The 22,089-nt window shown below is 44.8% G+C and overlaps 1 protein-coding gene across 4 annotated transcripts in view; it reads right to left on the bottom strand.

Moving 5' to 3' along the window:
* Positions 1 to 22,089, bottom strand: part of UACA (uveal autoantigen with coiled-coil domains and ankyrin repeats) — a 403,907-nt gene that overhangs the window by 104,660 nt on the left and 277,158 nt on the right. For all 4 annotated transcript variants that reach the window (XM_086957925.1, XM_086957928.1, XM_086957929.1 and 1 more), the window contains exon 5: positions 14,043 to 14,100. In XM_086957925.1, the coding sequence (XP_086814051.1) occupies positions 14,043 to 14,100 (58 nt within the window). The remainder of the gene's footprint in view (positions 1 to 14,042; positions 14,101 to 22,089) is intronic.

Genomic DNA, 22,089 nt, shown 5'->3' with positions numbered 1-22,089 from the left:
CTTGCCGATGTGAGGGCAAGAAGGAGAGCCAATTTCCATGAAAGGAACTTCATGTCTGAACGATGAATTGGTTCAAATGGGCTTTTCATGAGTTGAGTGAGGACTAGATTTAGGTGCCAGGTAGGAGGCAGAGGCCTCACTGGAGGATAGACCAGGAACCACAGCGAAGGACCAGACTCAGACAGTCTGTATCTTTAAATGGCTGCCAAATGAACCTTTATAGAAGAATGGGCCAGCCCGACTTAGCCAGGGACAAGAGAAGGTAGAAGTTGATGAGGCTTTGAAGTAAGGGGGTCAACTTTCTCTCTCCTGCACCAAATACAAAATCTCTTTCATTTTAAGCGGTAAGTCCTGTTTGTGGAAGGAGCTCTCGCCTGGGAGAGGACTGTAGGAGCGTAGGGTCTGCTTCCTATGGTCACCCCCACTTTTTGCTTTGCTTTACTGGTTTTCGACTTAGATATGGCTGTGGGCCTGCTAATCAGACCCACAGCACAGATGCACGCTCTCTAAATTTACACCATGTACTCTAGGTACATCCACATTTGGGAATCGGTTCACCTTGTCAGCCCCTGTAGAAGTGTACCCTAGGTACTCAGGGCATAGGTGTAACCAAGGCCTACCAGGAGCTGCAGCATGCATTATGCCACCCCTGGCTGGCCACTCAAATAGACAACTGGCTGATCACTTAGCTCGGGCAAGGTTGTGTAATCACCCCTTGCTTAGGTGTAGTATTCCTATACCTACTTGCATATAGACACATAGTAACCTATAAGTCACTCCTATGGCAGGCCTTAACAATCCTGGAGGCAGAGTGCTTGGATATGTGTGAGATGGTGCTCTAGCATGAGCTGAGCCTATCTGCAGCTTTCTGAAATATGTCCTTATAGCTGTTCTATGATATTGCCATACCATACACTCTTAAGTGCATTATAACCCTTGCGGTTAATGCTAACTTTGGTTTGGCTTTATCCAAACATGTCGTGTAAGGTGTCATACGCTTTGGAATACTACCCCCTCGCCAATTCTGGCGACGGGGTAGCATTCCACCCTTCTAGAGGGAGAAGACATGTTAAGTCCAACGATCCCGGTTAAAGTTAACCAGAGCCCCAGCGTCACAAAATGGACGCTGCTGCCAACACAAGTCTGACCTCCTGCTGCTGGGAGTCCTTCCAGTCACGGAGGTTTGGACAGTAGGTTTCCTGCTTGGGGAGGTGCGAGCACCACCCCAGACAGGAGGATGTGTATTGGGACAGGGAGGGCTGAATAGACTGAGACTGCCTAGAGCACACTAGGTGCTTCATGCATACCCCAGTTCAAACCGGTTGCTGGGGCACTCCAGCCCCAGCTCTGGCGCGAAACTGAACAAAGGATAGGGGGTGTAACCACCCCCCTTCCTGGTCCCACCCATAGGAGGGACCTAGTCACTAATCCAGCCCCTTTTAGTTGTATAAAAGTAGGAGCTGTGTCCTTAGACTTTAGATTAATCCTGAAATCGACTTGAAACGAAACTCTGAAGCCTTCGACATTCACCTGAGCTGAAGACTGAAGAATCTTCCTTGTGGCCAAGAAGTGACCACCCTGGGCAACCAGGCACCATCCAGCAACTCGACGGCTTACTTTGTCCCCGTTCCCGCCGGAACCCGAGCACACAGCCCGACAAGACCCCGACTTCCAGACCTCTCTGACCCCACTGCACGAACCCAGCACAGCTGAGCACCGTGGAAGGCGTTGAGACATGTGGGACCGGACATCTTGGAAAGCCTGCAACTTGCTAACAGCGCAGCACCTGAGGCATCCTCGAAGCTGTGCACTGGGGACTGAGACACCCCGACAAGGAGCTCCACCTGCACCGAAGACCAGCCCTCCACGAGATCTGCATGGGGCCCTTCTGCTTGTGTTCTGCTCGACGCGTTGTCCGGTTGCTGGCCCGTTGGCTAGTAGCCCTGTGGCGACGATCCTTTTGAAAATCCATCGCTGGTCTGGTTGCTCCAGACTGGCCCTTGCTTCCCTGAAAAGGTGAAGTACCTCAGACCCTCTTGGTCTGCACCAGAAGCCTTTTGTGTATCCTGCGTGGGTTGCCTTTGCTTAAGCTTGTTGGCTCAGATCTTGAAGTCGACCCCTCCATCTGCGAGAACCTTCGTGGGACAGCTCCTCTCCAGCACCTGGTTGTCCTCGGCGCCTCCTGGTCCACGAGGCTGCAAAGACAAGCTTCACGACAGCACCTGATTGCCCCTCGACGACGTCTGTTTCCTTTCTAGTTCCACCCGGTCACTGGCTAGTGACCTAGACTCTGTCCCCTCTGCTTTCAGGTCTTCTTCAACTCTGATCCACCCTTGGATCCACCCGGACATCTACCTCCTGGTCGCCTGCAGCATCTTCTTCCAAGGCTCCATAGGAATCAACGAGGAAACCAGACACACTTTGACACCTATGCACCCGCAGCCCGTGGGTGAGGTAACGCGAGTACTTTGGTGCTCCTGTAGGGATGGACTATCCTAGTGTCTAGTTTTGTTAGTTGTATCTTCCTAGTTAGACCGGAAGTGTCCTAAATCTCCATTTATTTACCTTTTAAGTACCCATTGACTTTCTATTGACTCTCACGTGAGTGTACTGGCACTGCACGCGCTGCCTGTGGGCCTCCTACCCTAAGGTGTAGGAGTAGGTGTAGCCCCAGCGATTCCCTAGGCCTTTTCCTTTCACAAATCGTGGTTCTTATACCACTTACTTAGTATATGGTTTTACGCGCCCCTAGGGCCTAACTGTAAATTGTGCTATTTAAAGTATTTCTGAGAGTGACTTGTTATGTGCTTTTGCTTCTGACCTCATAAAGAGTTCAGAGGAGTGTGTTAGTAAATAAATACATATATATTTTATATATATCTTGTGTGGTGTCCTTTCCTTTGGTATTCAAGGGGTTACATATGGTAAAACAGCTGGCTTTACACGCCCTCAAGAGTCTTTTAGCCTAAGACTGTTCTGTCCACGCTACCTCTAGGATAGCTGGTCTATAAGGTTGACTTTACAACCATCACCATAAGGGTTGTTTGGACTAGTGCAAGGTGTTCACTTGATAGTGAACATCATATACCAGGCCAACTTCTCACAAGAACTTCTTTAATTTCGGAGATTCATAAATTCTCGCTGCTCAGGAGCCATGCTGTCCGGTGTAATGACTGTGGATCTGGATGCCAAACCTGTCCTTCGGACATTGTGAGGAGATCTGGAATAGTTCTCAAGGGGAGAGGAGGAGCTGGCGATAGCAGATGGAGCTCCATGTAGCAGAACCGTCTCGCCCAAGCAGGGGCTATTAGGATCATCCTGCATGGTTCCACTTTGATCTTCCTGATCAATCTCGGGATCAGTGAAATGGGGGAAGGCGTAGACAAATGTCCTTGACCAGGCTATCGAAAGCGCATTCCCCAATGATCCTTGGTGGTGAAGCCTGCTTGCATAAGACCGGCATTTCTTGTTGGTCGGTGTAGCAAAGAGATCTATTGTTGGTCTGCCCCACTGGTAAAAGACCTCTTCCAGAACCCGCTGGTTCAGCTCCCACTCATGACTGACCGAGGATAACCTGCTCAATCTGTCAGCATTTTAGTTTAGAATTCCTGGCAAGTGTTCCGCCTGCAGCGACATTCCATGAAGGATCTCCCATTCCCAGATGTCTTGAGCTTCCTGCGACAATGGGAGAGACCTGGTTCCTCCCTCCTTGTTCACATAATGCATGGCCGTGGTGTTGTCCGTCCAGATGAACACTTGTGAATCTTTTAGGCGAGGGAGAAAAGCTTGCAGAGCCAGTTTTATTGCTCTTAGCTCTAAGAGATTGATGTGGAGCCGATGATCGTGAGGAGACCAATGGCCACCGACAGGTAGTTCTTGCATCACCGCTCCCCAGATCTCCAAGGACGCATCAGTTGTCACTACCTGAGGAGACGGATCGCTTACTAAGGATAGACGTTGGGATAGGTTTCTCTGGTCTGTCCACCACAGGGCTGCTCTTTTCATTGACGGAGTGATGATTACTTTGTCGTCGAATGACCCGTGAACCTGTGTCCATTGGATGTCCAGTTCTTGAACAGGACGCATTCGCAGTCTGCAGTGTAGAATCAGAGGTATACATGACGACATCACGCCCAGCATAGACTTGTAGCGGCGTACTGAAATACACCTTTTTTGTATGTCCAGAGACATGGACTGCAGTTTCTCTCGTCTCTCTAGAGTTGGAAAAGCCTTTGAGAGTCTTGAGTCCAGGATTGCTCCCAGGAAACGTGCCTTCCTGGATGGGATCAGAGACCATTTGTCCTTGTTTAACGTGCGACCCAAATTTTGAAACAGGTTTGTACAAGCCTGAACCGCATCCTGCGCAGCTCCCCTGGACGGGGCCTTCAGCAACCAGTCGTCAGGTAAGGAAAGATTTGAAAATGATTCCTTCGCAGGAAAGCCGCTACTGGCGCCAGCACCTTCGTGAAAATCCTCGGGGCTGAGCGAAGGCCACAGGGCAAAACTCTGAATTGAAAATGGTTCTTGGCTACTGTAAAGCGTAGGAACCTTCTGTGCGCTGGGTGAATCGGTACATGAAAGTACGCATCTTCGAGATAGAGCGTGGCCATGAAATCCCCCCGATTGATGAGCCGCAGGATGTCTTGAAGAGAGACCATCTGGAAAGACAGGGAGAGGAGATAGGTGTTGAGCTCCCTGAGATCTAAAACGGGGCGCCATTTCTTTAGCGTCTTTCTTACCAGGAAGAACCTGGAATAGAATCCCTGTCCTTTTTAGTCAGCAGGAACTGGCTCTATTGCTCCTTTCAGGAGCATTTGATGTGCTCCGAGCCGCAGGTGTTTCGATGGAATGGCTGCAGGGGCTCTGGATGGTGGGATTAGAGTGAATTCTAAGGTATGGCCCTTTCGAATGATTTTGAGCACCCAACAGTCCGATGTTCTCCTGGACCAATTCTGAAGGTATTGGGATACCCTGCCTCCAACAGATGACTTCCTGGAGGAGGGCACAGTAGGAAGAGCCAGAAGGCCACTATTGACGTTTGGAGGTATCCCGTCCCTGACGAGCTTGCTTCCCTCTATTGCTAGGCCTGGAGTAATTGGAGGATTGACCCTGCCTTTGTTGATAAGGCTGGCGGTACTGTTGCGAACCTGAGCCGTAGGAAGAGTATCTGTTGTTGAGGAGACCCTCTGTAGTTTGTACTCTTTCCTCTGGACCTCTAAAAGAAATCTTGCGGTACTGTAGTGTGCCTAAAGATCTAGCGGTCTCAGTGTCCTTTTTTATGTCTTGGAGAGTGTCGTCAATCAGTTTCCTCAAAAGTGCCTCTCCATCAAAAGGAAGATCCAGGACCTTATTTTGGATCTCGGGTCGGAACCAGGTTGATTTCAGCCACCCCTGGCGACGAAGGACTGCAGCCCCAGCCAGAGACCGAAACTCCGTTGTGGCAATGTCCATGGCGCAATCAATGATCTCCATAGATGTAGCCTCTCCCTCTTGTAAGACTTTCTTTGCTTCCACCTTTGATTCCGGAGGAAGCTGCTCCAGGAACGGTGCGACATCACACCATAGCTGGCGATCATATCTGCCCAATATTGCCAGGGCATTAGCTGCACGCACCAGGAGACTCGCCATAGAAGAGAATATTTTTCCCGCATTGTCCAATCTCCTTCCTTCCTTGTCTGGAGGAGTTGTTAAAGGAGCAGAGGGGTTGCAGGACTTTCTCTGAGCCGCCTGGGAAATTACTGAGTCCGGTTTTGGGTGACCCGTCAAGGCAGCTGGACCATCGTTTTGTATTTCTTATCAAGACGCTGTAGTACAGGGACCACCGTCGCTGGATTCTTCATCGCCTTAATACCTTCTTCCCACAGATGCTGCACTATCAGTATGGATCTTGTCGACTTCCTATAAGGATTCTTTGAAATCGTACAAGAAACACTCAGTGGCCACCGCAGGCATCGCCAACTTAAATCTGCTAGTCTCTATTTCCATTAACTGATGGAATCCGCCGGAGGGGAATCCACCGTGTCCAGACATGGAGATGGAGGGTCCGGAATGATGTATTCATCCCATTGAGTAGCTTGATCACCATCCTCTGAATCATGATCCTCATCCGAGGAATAATCATGGGTGTCTACTGGCCTGGAAGGCTCTTCTAGCATTGATGTCTGTGGTTGAGAAGACACCTGAGCTGGTACCTCAGGAACAGCTGTTGAAGTAGATGCAGTGACAGGAACGGCTTGTACAACTGGAGCCGGAGCAGGCTTTGCTGCTCTAGATTTATAATTCTGTAGCATCTTGTGTAGATCTTGCAAGAAAGAAGACGGAACCGAAACCATGCCCTGATCTGAATATTGATGTAGTTGGGCAGAATGATGATGATGATGATGATGATGATGATGATGATGATGATGATGATAATCACCCTCTTGGTCATAACCTCCTTCTGAATCAGTTTCCTGGCATTTTACCATAAGTTGAGAAGGACTACCAGCATAGTCATATGAGTCCTGATCCTCCTCCTCTGACTCATCCTCATCCAACAGTAGCGCTAGCGGAAATGGGGGTTACCCTTCTCGGAGAAGTCACATCCGGCGTAATTCTGGTCACTGAGATAGTTATTCTCTTCTCCGATGCCAAAATAGTAGACGGTCCCGTCGACGATGGAACTGAAAACGCAGCGGTCGTCGGCTTCGTAGACGGAATATGCCTCGTCGATACTGAAACACTCGACGACAAGATAGTCGTCGTCGTCGCTGCCGTCGACAAGACTGTCGACATCCCCGACGTTGTCGATGTCGTCGTCGAGGCTCTCGTCGACGACACTGTTGTCGTCGCCACCGTCGACGAACCTCTCATCGACTTCGTCGACCTTGTCGACTTCATAGTAGACGTTGTCGTCGGCAGTATCCTCGTCGACGACTCCTTCGTCAACGCTGTTGTAGCCGTCGTCGACGATCCGGTCTTCGTCGACGATCCTTTCGTCATCGGTTGCCCGTCGACGGAACCAGTGTAAGCTTAGGCTTCCTTTTCTTCGTCGATGGAGCCTCAGTCGACGACGACTTGGAACACCTGTCAGACTTTCCGGAAGGTGGGGAAGAGGGTTTTCTGAAGGCTGCATCAGTCTTCAAACCCTTAGAAGGCGTAGAAGGTCCCACCCTCTCCTTTTCAACACGGTGAGGAGATTCGCCTGGACCTTGGCTCTCAGACTCTCTGGGGGTCTTTTTTGAGGTCTTAGAAGGATGCTCCACAGAAGGAGAAGGGGAACCCCTACCCCTCTTGACTGACCTTCTTGATGAAGACTTTGACGCAGAGTCCTCACTGTCACTGGAGACAGTATCCTTGCTGGACTTTAACTTTTGGAGCCATGTCAGAAGCCTACCCTCACAGTCCTGGAGGGTCTTAGTTGAAAAGGTGCGACAGATCCTACAGTCCGCAGCCTTGTGGTCAGGATAGAGGCAATAGATGCAGTCTTTATGCTTATCCTCAATGAAAAGCATTTTCTTGCCACAGGTTGAACATGGTTTAAAAAAGGCCTTCTTCTCCTTGTCAGACATCCTGGAAGGATCAGCTAACAATCTGAAGCGAATCTGAAAAGAATCTGAAGAAGAAACCTTGAAGAAACTTTCTGAAGGGTAGAAGTTGAGCAGAGCTCAAAGGAGACTCCCTAGCACAACGTGCAGTATAAAATCTGAGGCTCTGAGGTTCCTTCAGGGGGGTTCTGTAGGGTGAGGCTCTTCTGATTGGCTGAGGCCTAAGTTTGGTCTCTTTTACAAAAACAGGGTGATATGCTACAAAAGGGAATGAGGCCTAGGCCTTTTTCTTTCTCTTTTGTACCTACTGCTATGTTATTTTTGTTACCGAGACTCCTATTCCGACGACGGGGAATGACACAACAGCATGGGAATCTATGAAAGTTCCAATACTGGGACAAGCACAGTATACAGGTAAGCAACTGGATTTTTTCTCCAGCACTGGATCGTTCATATATTCACTTGAGAATATAAAGTAGTAAATAAATATAGTAATTGGCATATGTATTCCTATTAAACAGTACTGACAGTGGATGGAGGGTTGAAATCTGTACATAATAGGCTCAACTTTATGAAAAAGATAGCAGAAAACTGCCTGGCCCAATGCTGCATCATTGGTCAACTTGGAGTCAAGACAGCAGTGTCGTGCAAACGTATGTCTATTCTTTGATGTCGCAGCTCTGCCGATAAGCGATAAAGGCACACACGCAACTAGGGCAGTGGAAGTTGTAATTGTTCTTGTGGAATGTGCCTGGATTTTCCTTGTAAAGGCCACCCTACCTTTTGGTTACAGAAAACTATAGTTGAAAATAAGCTGGAAATAGTGTGCCCATTTCTGGGAGGACCATATGCTAATAAAGATTGACGTTATTTCCTGAAATGGCGTGCTCTTTCAATATACAATCTGAAACATTGACATTGTCTTACAAGAAGAGTATGCAGAGCTCTCTCTGCTGCATTGTTAGAGTTTTTAAAAAAAAAGGATTTTGCACAACTGGATTTTTAAGGTCAAAGTCTGAATGTACGTTGGGAATAAAGTGAAGGTTTGCTCTTAGGATGACTCATCTTGAAACTGCATGTACGGGCCCTTGATGGGATTGGATTCACTCATGCTTCAAAGCCAATAACAAAGCTGCATTTCAAGATGATAATTTAATTTCTGCCTTGTGAATAGGCTCAAAAGGAAGTTTCATTAATTGTGTTTTGATTGTAGTAATTTACCATGAAATTGGTGATTTTCTAACCAGAGGGTAGGCTCTGAATAAACGTCTGAGGAACTCCATCATACACCCAATTTGAACATAAGGACTATTCGTTAGCCAAAGTAAATTGTGAGAACGTACCACTAAATGGACTTTGCCTGAAGAGTGAGACAGACCTGAACGTGCTAAGTGAAGTAAGTATGGAAGTCTGTTCTAGTAGGGAGAAATGGGTTGAATATTGTGGCCTGAACACCATAGACAAAAGTGTTTCCATTTGGTTACATGTCTTATTTGTAAAATCTGCTCTGACTTTGGCAAACATTACTCTGCAATCTTCTGGGATATTTAGAAATAATATTTATTGCGTTCAAAAGCCAAGCCGATAAATTGAGCAATTTCCGGTGTGCATGAAGAACCTGGCCTGCATGCAGACTAAGGACTTTGGTTAGGGGCATGAGGGGAATGTGGTTCGCCTTTGAAAGGAGCAGTAACTCTGTGTACCAGTACTGTCTGGGCCACACTGGTTCATTAGAATGAGACGGCATCGTTTTTGTTTCATCTCGCTTATGACTCTCTATATAATTGGAAGCGGGGGAAAGAGAGGCAAAACTTCCAGACCTTGCTACTTGAAAGGCATTCCCCGTGACCCCTTCTAAGGAAATCTGCTTGTGTGTGATCAACATTTGTGACACTGGTTGTTCGCAAACGGATCCAGATTTAGGGTTCCCAACTTTTGTAAGATAGTTCTCAATTGGTGTTAGCTTTACTTCCATTTGCAACAGTCTTTTGTTGTTCTGCCCACAGTGTTGGACAATTGTTTATTGGTACCTGATACATGTTCCGCTCTCAGAATAATTTGATGACTGTGCCTTTCTCAAAACTTCTGTGCCTCTCTGGAAAGTAGGAGCGATGTTATTTCACCTTTTTTGTTTATGTAGCACATGGTCGTTGTATTGTTAGTGTGTACCAGTCCGGATAATCTTGCAAACCTTTGTAGGAAGTATTGAAGGCCTAAAGCCACTGCTTGCAACTCCAAAAGGTTGATATGCATTTAGGACTCTTGAGGCGCTCATCTTTTGTTGATCTTTAAATCTGGCAGTGAGCTTACCAGTCTTCTAGGGACACATCAGTGGTCATATTAAATCAGAATTGGGTTGACGAATGTTAGTCCTATCGACACGTTGTCTTCATGAGTACACCATGGTGTGGTGTCTTTCATGGTGCTTATGATTTTAACAATGTCATCAAATTAGCAATGGTCTTGGGCCCATTGATTGCTCAGTTCCTCTTGGAATGGTCTCATACAAAGACAGCAATGTGGAATCAATGGGATGCAAGATAACATCCCCAGGAAAGATCTGTAGATGTACTACTGAAATAGACTCTTTTTAGGAGCTTGCGGGCAAGAAAAGAAATTGTTGTAGCTCTTTTTTTTGGTGGGAAAAATCTTGCATCATTTCATGACAAAGAATTGCCAGAAACCGTATTTTCTTGCTTGGTTTTAAGGAGGATTGGTCTTTGATATGTGTTAGACCTAGGGTGTTGAGTTGTAGGCAACCCCTTTTAGAGTTCCTGGTGTCTCCAGAGGATGGACCTTTGACTAATCTGTCATCTAGAGTAAGGGAAGATTTGGTAGCCTACTCTTCTCAGATAAGCTGCCACTGAAGCCAGGAATTTTCTGAAAAATGTGGGGGAGTTTGAGACCAAAAGGTAGGATTCTGAATTGATAATGACGACCAACCACTTTGAACCTTCAGTATGGTTTGTGCAAGGGAAGCATGGGAATTGGGAAATATGTATCTTGGAAGTCCAGAGATGCTATGTAATCTTCCTTGTTTAGTAACTGAAGGATTTTTTTGGGTGCAACCATGTGAAAAGATCATTTCTTTATAAATTTGTTTAGCTGCTGCAGGTCGAATATTGGTCTCGACTAGCCCGATTTCTTTTTTCCGAGGAAATAATCTGGATATAAACAGGAATTTCTCTGTGGGTTAAGCACCTGTTCTATTGCTTCTTTTTGAGCAGCACACTTTTCTATATTTGCAACTGACGGAGATGTTGGGGTGGGTTTGCAGGAGGTATGCGGACACATTCTTTGGTGTGTCCCTTCTACCACTACTCCAAGACTCAACAATCTTTTGTAAAAGATTGCCAATGTTCATAGAAATTGGAAGTGATCTGCCTATGGAAAGAGGCGAAAGTGTGGACCAATGCCAGTGACTGTCACCGATGCCTGGAGAAGAATTCCTATGATCTTTGTTGTGCCGTAGTCTTCTTTTGGGGTGGGGTGCCTGTCTGGAGTAAGCAGACTGTAGAAAAGCTATATACTGTTGGGAAGGTCTTTTTGACGATAACACTGTTGGGTTGTTTGGCAAGGCTGATTATATATATATATACATTGGTAACCGCCTCAGTACGAGAACTGTCCTCTTCCTCTAGCCCCATGAAAAGGCTGAGTTTGTTCTTGCTGGAGAACTCTAAATCATCTTGCAGTATCAGTATCTGTTTTTTTGGACTGCGATGGGTCATTGACATGCTTCCTGACTAGAGCTTCCCCATTATAAGGCATGTCGAGAATTTTTGTTTATACTTCAGGACTTAAAGAGGTTGCCTTAAGCCAACCCTCTTGTAAGGAAAGCCACCCCGGCAAGTGGGTGAAACCTTATTGAGGCTATGCACATTGCTGTGTCAATGATTTTGGAGGATGTTCTCTGTCCTTTCAGAAGAAGGGAGAGGAGTTCAAGTGTAGAACTTATGTAAGACCACATTTGACATGCCTTCCCAGGATAGACAAGAAATTAGATGCTCTTATAGAGGTAGCAGCCACTGCAAAGAAACATTTTCCTATGTTGTCTAACCTTCTACCTTCCCTCTCTGGTGGAGTAGAACAAGAAGTAGAAGAATTCCTTGACCTGCTCTGTGCTACATGATTAACCAGAGTCCAGCCTAGGGTGGCCTATGAGACAGGCTGGGGAGATGTTAGCGGCCCTGTATTTTTTGTCCAGACGTGGGACAATAGGCACCACAATTGCTGGATTTTTCATAATTTCTAGACATTTTTTCCAGACATAATCAAGGATTGGGATCATTTTTACTGATTTACGAGCTGGTTCCTTAAAGTAATTTAGGAAACACTCTGATTATTTCATTGGCAGAGGTGGGTCACATTTTTAGGATGCTCTCTTAGGCAATGTGTGAAATGATGTCATCCGGAAGAGAATTTGCAGCAAGTGTGGTAGGTGAGGCAGATAATGCCACATAATCGTCTGTTTCAGAACCCACATCCTGAGGATTCTCAGAGATTTTATCCTCCTCCTGGTCCTCATCAGAGTACATATCCTTGTGGGCTGAAGGAAAAATAGGTCTTAATATGTGGCGAATCAATTGATTAAGTCTTGGCCTTCCTAGAGAAAATATTTGTTGTAGGCACTGATAAGTGATTGATGATTGAGGCCTAGGTGATGCTGGTTGCGTTGCTTGGTCTGAGAATCTTTTATTACTGTCTGCAAGCAATAGGCACTTTTACTAATGCGCTGGGGGCCTGCATCATACGCTGTTCCTGGTACTGGTAGCTTTCTTTAAAAGGCTCATATGTACAATGCTCTGAAAAGACTCTACATTTCTTGGCTTCACCGTTACTAGCTGGTAAACAGGTTGTTCATGCAAAGAATATTCCCCATCGAGAGATTGGTGACCATCTTCCTCCTGGCACTTGACGTTAATTTGGGTAGGACTTTAAGCTGGATCAATGGGACATTCTTCATCTCAATATCCAGTTTCCTGGAAATGCTGCCGTGGAAAAGGCAATACTTTACTCAGTGAATTATGCTTGAGAAGGAGAGGCAAATAATGCCTTTGTCTGATATTAAAATGACCTTGTATGGTTTTGTCGACAAATTGCCAACGGTGCCCTCGATGATGGTTTTAACAGCATTGATTCCTTCAGAGGTGTTGTCATTGATGGAGGTCCAGTCTATGGTAGTGTTGACGACGACATTTTCGTCGGTGAGGTGGATGTAGGAAAAGTGCCAAACAACTGTCTTCAATGTGTTTCACCGATGATTTGTTTTGCGTACGACTACATTGACACTGATTTGAACTACATTTTAGAAGAGTCATGATAAAAAGCCTTTACAGATGGTGTGGAAGGTTCAGATTGTGGTCTTTCTAGCCCTGAAGAAACATCTTTTTTTCTTAGGACATTCCAGGACATCCGAAGCAGAACTAGGACGTCTAAATAGAGGCAACTCTGTACTTTTTAAAATCATCCTCCTGGGTTCAACTGAATATTCTCCATGTGAGAAATGTAAGGATGGTTTCTCTTGTGCGCCTTTATGGAGATTTTTTAATACCTTACTGGTTATCTCCTGAAGATGGTGTCTTCCTTGGCCTTGATCTTTTGTAGCTACAAAAGTAATCTACCTCTGGTCCTTCGGGGTCTTGGCTGAGAAGGTGCACCACATCTTGCATTCCTTGGTCATGTGTTTAGGATGGAGACAGTAGGTGCACTTCATGTGGGGGTCTTCAGAATGTACCTTTAAAATCGAACAGGGGCCACAAGGTCTGAAGAGGTCTTTTTAGGATCAGCCGCCATGCTTTCAGTCAGAATAAAATGCCAAAAGGAGAGGTAGGTTGTAGATAATAGTAGTGATCAAAATTTACTTCAAAATAAAGAAAGAATCTTTCAGAGGAAAAACCTGAGCAGTGCTCAGAGAGGCTACCTTCAAACAACCTGCAGTAAAAAGTCTGAGGTATGGCGGTCCTTGAGGGGAGTGGTGTTGGCTCATCTGTCTACTGTTTGGTTGAAGTTTGGTTCTTTTAAATGGCAGTAAACAGCTCAATAAAGTGATCGTTTTAAGCTCTCAAAGCTCAATCTAGCATTGTACTGCTTACGTAAAAGTTGTGTGAGAATCCCTGCTTGATGACCCGGATGATTGAAGTATGCGAACCTATGAAATATTCAATACTAGAGAAGAAATCCTGATAAATCCACAAAGCTGCCATTTCTCATGGTACTTGCCTGGTTTGCAAGGTACATATAGTTCTTGCCCTATATTTCCTGTCACACAACAACAACAAAAACACAGTAGCATGAAAATGGCTTCATCGCCCATGCCCTTCCAAACCTTTTCGACCCATGTATTCATTCTCCCTTTGCATCCTCCATAACCTAGTCTCCTTTAACCCTCTATGGCTTTTCTTTATAATCAAAACCGTCGTTCTTTTGAATGAGTGACTCCCCATGCCTCTTGTCCAATTAATTCTCCCCCTTCATTGTCTGCTTCTTTCCCTACATTGCATGCCCAGTCCTTACCTGCGTCATGCAGGGCAGTTCTACCCTGCAGGTCAACATTTTCAGTTGGGCAGTTAAACTGTAAAATAAAAAGTGAAGATTAATTAGCTATTTTATACAAATGGTTTTCACTCTCCTATATCGTCATATCCTTTTGAATGCAGGGTTAAATATACAATTATTCCTTAGTGAAGCAATTAATTTTATTAGGGTACTAGAAAACTCACTTCGAGATCTACCCAGTACTCTGATTTGCACCAGATTATTGGTGTGAGTATAACAAATTAATGTGCAGCTCAATGTATTAGAGTTCACAGTGTTTCAATGAGAGCTCACTAGGTGGAATACAATCAAAATGCCCCTATAAAAACCACTTCCTCAAAGGCAAAGCATTAGGTCGTCTTTGCAGACACCAAATCCCCATGGGGATGTCACTCTGCACCGGTACATCATCATCACTCATTCCACACCCTTGCCCACGTAGTGTTATTTTTTAATATTTTGCAGAAATACAACCACTGGCTTCAACTTTAAGGTTTGCCCAACTGTACCGCAGCTCTCATATATTCTGCATTTATTCGTTATTCACTTTTTTTTTAGAATTAAGTGACCCAGATGCCATACCAAAGGAGCAGTACAATGATGCATTAACCCCTTCGCTGCTGATGACGAGCTCAGCTCGTCATCAGCCACGATGGTCGTGTGCGGATGACGAGCTGAGCACGTCATGTAACGCGGCTTTTAGAAAAAAGCCGCACAGCACAAAAATAACCGCTGCAGCGATGCGGTTAAACAATAACAGCTACATAATGTACAAATTACAGCATATCAGTGTAGCAATGATGTGATTTGATAGCACAATTAATCAAGAGGAAGAAGAGGGGAGGTGGAGGCACCCACTGAACAAATTAGTTCCCCTAACTCGTAATAACTTGTACTATCTCATTGTTAAGCAATTACTGAGATAATCATACAATCTGACAAAGAAAGGAATATTGCTCTGTGGCCTAAAAATGTATGCAGAAGAGGCTAATAACCAACTGAGCATATTGGATGCCATAAAAAAAATGTATTTGACATTTTAATGAAGTAAGCGGTTTGTTTCATGATGATCTAAAGGACCAGGTGGCTGGTAGGCTGCTAGACTATTATGAATATCAGTTCCTGAAAGTGCAACACCCTAGGTCCCCACACTATACCATCTGGACAAAGTTTCTTTAAAACCTAATCATTCCTCCCGGGAGACTTATATGTTGGACAAAGGGAGCCTATTTGAAAACATATCTACATACATGATTTTTTATTATGCTTTGTAAAAACACTTTCCTCTTTTACCAGGGATACTAAAGATTTTCTAGGTAAAGGGATATCGATCCATTGGGAACCAGAGTTTGAATATATTATTCTAGATGTTACCTCTAGATGTATTGATGTATAAAGTGAAGTGACAACATGAATTGAGTTTTAAGGCAACTGAGCACTTTCTTGGAGCAAGCAATATACACTGTTTACCTCACAAAGGAATGTTGTTGGCTATGATGAGATGGTGCTTGAATGAAAACATTTTTCTTTTTGAGGATGACCCTAGTTAGACAACTTCAAGGTACAGCTGCCCCCTCCAACTATGCAAATGTATTTATGGGCTGGTGGAAGGAGCAGGTGGTCTGGGAAGATAATTTAGAACCTTATACTTGTAATGTAGTTCTATGACCTGATCAATAGAAAACCTGTTTTAGGTCTGCAAAGGCGCGAAAAAAGCAAGCATCTTTATCAGAATACTGAATACCAGCAACATGAGCATAGGTAGTTCTGCCTATTAAGATGATGTTGGTGTTCCATCAGAGGATAGAATGCTAGGCCCTTGTGGAAACCAACGCTAGATCTTCCCAGTGGCCTTCTGCTTGTGCCACTGTCTTTAAAAGCAGCATACGTATCCTGGCATAGGGAACTACTGCTTTGAAGGAAGCAACAGTGCCTAAAAGTTTCATTACAATTCTTGTGGTAATGGGAGGTCATGCCTGAAGGAGGTAGAAGCTGCTAGATTTGCAGTTGCCTGTTTGTGCATTTGGTTTGGACCCTAAGAAGAGTTGAATTTGATGTGGCTGAAGATGTGACTTTTTCCTACTGATCGTAAAAACATTTGTGCTGTAGCAATGCTGCTTGCAGAGTGTGTGCTTGGCACTGTTCTTTGCTGCTGCTCCTTATCAGCCAATCGTTCAGAAATGGATACATGTGGATGGCATGTCTGTGCAGGTAAGCTGTGATGACTGCCAAAAGTTGGTAAATATGCTTGGGGCTGGAGTTACTCCCGTAGGAGAGAACTTTTAATAGGTAATGTTTTCCGCCTACCATGATACAAATGTAACAGAGAGGCACTGAATGCGAAGGTATATGAAAGTATGAATCCTCGAGATATAACACAGTCATGAAGTCGCCTTACTGTAGTAAGGAGATTGACATCTTTTAAAGTGACCACGTGAAAATGTTCTGATCAAATAAACTTGTTCAATGGTCACAGATTGAGGACCTTTAGGGTGCCAACCTACTTGGGAATGAGGAAATAGAGGGAGTAGATCTCCTGCGTTTGTTGGTATGTGGGAAGGGTCTCCTCAGCACCCTTGAAAAGAAGAGCTTATACATCTTCCTCTAGAAGCTGCAGATGGCCGAACTACATAATGACAAGGTGTCTAGATCTTCTTTCTCAAATTGCCTGGTTGATGGACCGGCCTCTTCTTCCTCTGGCTGTTGTGCCTTCTTGAGACTTTAGATTTCTAGGATATATTCGATGCCGAAGATGTCACTATGACGTTACATATTTTATCGCACCCAGCATTTGTACTATTTGTGTTTGATTGAGATATATATATATTTTATTTTACAGCAATACGCAAGACAGGTCTCACAGGTTGACACCTTGTGGTCGAGTGAAAGGCACAAATTACATACACTGTGGCGGTAAGGACCACAAGTATTTTGCACTACACTGTGGACATAAATTAAGATTTGCTTCCATGCCAGAGTCTTTAGTGCATTCTCGAGAATTGTCTCAAGACTTCTTGATGAACACTTTGAGCCAAAGGCATTCCCATTGAGTAGAATAGATGAAAACAGAGAAAAAGATTTTATGTGTTTGATGTAAGTGATTGTAGTTCTTCTTTGGAGTTGCAGGACCCAAAACGTCTGTTGACGTGTTTTTACCACTTCGATTTCAGAGCAACGTCCAGAACGCCAGAGTCCAATGGCAGAAGAAAACAATCTAAGGTGGAGCTGGTGTGCTGATGATTTCTGGAACAGGAGTGGAGCAACAATGATAAATATATTGCAAATGTACAGGTCCCACACTAGATGGCAGGAGAATGTAGAGCATGTTTATCCACAGCCACACATTTAACAAACATCTTTGTATTATATCAGTGTATTATTGGATCCATTTGCCCTGAGGAAGAACAACGCACGTTGAAACGTGTTGGCTAAAGGAGGGTAAATAAGAAATATAATTTCTTTAATACTCAAAAGTTTGGAAATCATATGAAATAGAAACTAAACATGTAAATAAATCTTAAAATGATGAATCTTTGTCATTTGTATGGTGCCTTAACAAAAGAAAACCCGAACACAAGGATTTAGAAGAAAAAATATCCTGCCTCCTGCCCATCTCCCCGGAAGGCCTCTCCACTGAAAAACTCACATCCCACTACAACGCTACCATGTCCTCCATCCTAGACGAACTAGCCCCCTTGAAACAGAAAAAACCCAGGAACACCCCCTCCAGATCCTGGTTCAACAAGGACATTAATGAGGAAAGAAGGCAACTCAGAGCCACAGAACGTCTCTAGAGAAAGAATCCCTCCTCCAGCCGTTATGAAGAACTCAGAGTAGCAGACGAAAATACAAACATATCAAGAATGAAAAATCCAACTTTTTCTACACTGTGCTGGACAAGGCCAGAAACAGACCAAGAGAACACTTTGACAGCATCAAAAAACAAACGTCCAAGCCAGTGACCTCCCATGTCCAGCCCTCTGAAGCCTTATAGGACAACTTCGCCAACTTCTTTAACGAAAAAATCTCCAAGATCGAACTTTCACTGGACATTAACATTCATCCTCCCGACAAAGACTGCCCCACTACAATCGAAACTACAGCGAGAATGCGACAGGCATCTACCTGATCTTCCTTCGATCCCATCACAGAAGCCGAGATCCTTAACCTTATCTCCGCCTCCAAGCCCTCGTCACACAACCTCGACCCCATTCCCTCCGAAATGGCCAAAGAGCTAAAACTCACCCTGGCTCCACTTTGGTGCGAAATCATGAACAGCTCACTAAAAACGGGCAGCATACCAGATTGCCTTAAAGTCGGCCAAGTCACTCCTCTTCTGAAGAAACCAGGCTTAGACTCTACCGACCTGAATAACTTCAGACCTGTCTCCAACCTCCCCTTCCTAGCCAAAATCCTAGAAAATGTGTTCTCCGTCAACTGAACAAACATATTGACAACATTAATTTGTTAGACCATCACCAATCAGGCTTTAGAAGAGGCTACAGCACCGAAACTGCAATCCTCTACATCATGGACGAAATCCTCTTCTCATTCGACTCAGACCACTGCTGTCTAATCATCCTTCTAGACTTGTCAGCAGCCTTTGACACTGTAGACCATAGTCTTCTCATCAAAGCTATCAAAGAGTGAGTAGGTGCAGACGAAGTGGTCCTTCAATGGTTCTCCTCCTCCTTCCAAAATCGCTCCCAAAGATTAAAATTCAAATCCTTTGCTTCTGACCTCCTACCCGTGAACAAGGGTGTCCCTCAAGGATCCATTCTCTCCCCTCAACTGTTCAACATATACATGGAACCCCTCACATCCATTCTGAAAAAAGCAAACGTCCCTTTTCATCTATATGCAGATGACACTCAAATCTCCTTGGAAACCTCCTCCTTTAATGACATACTAAGGCTCAACAGCACTCTCAGAGAAGTCCAAGATCGGCTATCAACAAACCACCTCAAAATCAATCAGGGAAAAACCGAGATCCTCCTCATCTCCAACAAGGAAGAAAATCCGCAAATCGCTGAATGGGTGAAAGCAATTGATACCCTCAACGGAAATCTCACCCTGACAACCTCGGTCAAATCACTGGGATTCACCCTTGACCCCAAACTATCCATGAGCAATCACATCAAGAACTCCGCCAAGAGCGCCTTCCTCAATCTGAAGCTCCTCAACAAAATCAAATCCCTCCGGTCGACCTCAAACAAGTCACCTAATCTCTGGTGCTGTCCAGACTCGACTATGGGATCGCAGCCCTCACCGGTACAGCTCGCTCACACTTAGCCCCTCTCAAAACCACCCTCAATGCAGCAGCCAGAATGGTCACTGGAATCCAAAAATTTGACCATATATCTCCCGCTCTCAGATCTAAAATGGCTCCCTGTGGAAATGCGAGCCAGCTTCAGAGCTGCCTGCCTCACACACAAAGCCCTGCACACAGGGAAACCGGAACACCTAGCTTCCAAACTCAAGAAAGCCAGTCAATCAAGAAGCCTCAGGAGTTCTAAAGCCTTCCTTCTCATCCCCCCGAAAATGCGTAAACAAAAGACTGCAGCCCGCTCTTTTTCAGGCAACGCTCCGAAAATCTGGAAATCCATCCCAATCTACATCAGAACCACCCCCTCCTTTCCAAAATTCAAAAGTCTCCTAAAAGCCCTTCACCTCAACCACGCCTTCCCGAACGCAATCACGTGACTCCCACGCCCCCCACCAGGATGTCACCTGACATTGCGCTCCCACTGGATAGCCATCAGACACCGCACGAACAATCAGCCCCTGGGTCGGCACCGCTAAGAGAAATCTCCAGCACTAGACTTGCGTTCCCTAGTCTTTGAGACTACCTCCAAACCTCTTTACCTCAATCCCACTCCTCAGATACCTAGACCTCTCAACCTCAACGATGCACCTCTGACGTTCAGCAGAACTGTATTGTTGTTTGCACACTTCTGTATTTTTCTACCATGCCATTATCCTGTATTTGTCTTCTCTATATCATGTTGTAAAGCGCTCCGATACCCTCGGGTCTGGCTAGCGCTGTAGAAAACCTCTAAATAAATAAATAATAAATAAAATGTTTATTGCCTCCGTAAATTTCAGCACTGATTTCACTCGTTGCAATGTAGCACTCCTTGGCTATTTTCAGGTGAAGAAGGAATTTAAGGAAGGTAAACACATTGTAAACTTTAAGTCTTGAAGGATAGCATTCCTGTTTTCGTGTGGTAGCATCAAGCTGAGTTTAGCATTGTGACAAGAACAGGTCCAGAGCTGCAGGTCTTGGAGGTGGTCAAGGAAAACGAGACTGAAATCAAAAAGTGATTTTGAAACACAATTGGAGGCGTAAACAAGATTTTAGCATAGGATTAACCTCTTGCATGCTCATGACGAGCCCACGGTGCTCCGGTGTTCATGACGAGCTCAGCTCGTCATGGCCCGTGGAATGCTCAGGTGCGGAGAGAATTCCCCTGCTGTGCTGAGCATTCCACGGGAGCCAATGCACCTGTGACGAGCTGAGCTCGTCATGAGCATGCGGGCGCTGTGCGCGCCCCTCTCCCCACCAGCACAACGGGGGAATAAACCCTGCAGCGAAGGGGTTAAACTGAAAGATAATTCTTTCTTGGTTAGACATAAGGTTTTTAATGTCCCCTGTTATATTATGGAAAAGGGAGTCTAATGTTACTTATGGGTTTGTACGAAAGAAGGTAATTAAAATTATCAAAACTTGCTTGTAGTTGAGTCCTGTAAAGAAAATATCTAATGCAAGCTATACATTGATTTGTGGTGTAGTCTCAAACATAAATAATCCAATTCGCTTTTGCATCTAGAATGTTTACTCAGATACAACTCAAGTAACTAACAAGCATTTGAAATGCAATAGGGCTCGCATTTACGCGAGTTTGAGCTATTGACATTGCAAATGACAATGCCTTTTATTTTTGTTTTAGTTTTTAAAACATAAATAAAAGGCATTGTCACTTATAATGCCAATAGCTTAAACTTACCTAAATGCAAGACCTACTGCATTGCAAATGCTTGTTTGTGGTTGAACCCTTCACCTTTTCCCTAAACCTTTACTAATTGGCACACTTCTCACCTGATCACTGCCTCTCTTTTCACTGCACATCTCCCTTGCTACCACCCATTGGCCCTATCTGTACCACTTTTGTCTCCCTAAAACCTATCTACTCCGCACCTACCATAATTTACTGGAAATTTTCCATTGGTCTTACTATACCAATTGCACATCTTTCCTGTCCACACACCTAACCCCTGCACCTTTTCCTTTCCCACTCTTCACAGCTCCCCTTTCTAGTGCACCACTATTAAGGCCTAAACATACCAGTAGGCATAGGAAGGAAAAAAACGTGACCCCTCTTTCCCTTTAGGATTACATAATTGCCAAAGGGTCTAAGCCATAAGAATCTGCTTGAACAAATCTTGGATCATAAGGCAACAGCATCTGGATTCTGAGACTTGTTCTAATTTATAGTATGTACCCACAGGCCCCCTCGTGCAGAGCACTGCCAGCTGAAAAAAATCTCGCATGATATCCCCCTGCTAACACAGAGCCTGTTTGAAGCTGTTGTCCTCTTACTATAATGACGTCATCCTCAGTTCAGCTTCTACTTAATGCATTTAAAATGCAATGCCTTTATGTATTCCTTAGTCGATCTTTGAGGATGCATACGTCTCCATACATAATAATGCAGGTGGTAAGAAGGGGTACCTAAAAACATCCATCATCTAGGGCATTTTCATGCTCTACCTTTGCCCGGATAAACTCTTTACCGCAAGTTCTTTATGGCTAACCCTAAACATCAAATTCCATTTCACTTTATCCAAACATAGGGATGCCTATGATGTACATTTTTGTTTGTAATGACTCAGTAACATCCTCGGAAGTCTTACTGTTTTATCAAATTCTCCCCGTCACCAAATATTTAATCGGCAATTAGTTTGTTAAAACAGGACGCATTGCCTAGTTAATTACACAAACCTGCATGCATCAGGGAAACTACAC

The sequence above is a fragment of the Lissotriton vulgaris genome, chromosome 2_1, assembly GCF_964263255.1.
Source record: "Lissotriton vulgaris chromosome 2_1, aLisVul1.2, whole genome shotgun sequence".
NCBI classification, from domain to species: Eukaryota; Metazoa; Chordata; class Amphibia; order Caudata; family Salamandridae; genus Lissotriton; species Lissotriton vulgaris.
Note: the sequence above shows the minus strand (reverse complement) of the source record. Positions and strands in the feature narration are given on the sequence as shown.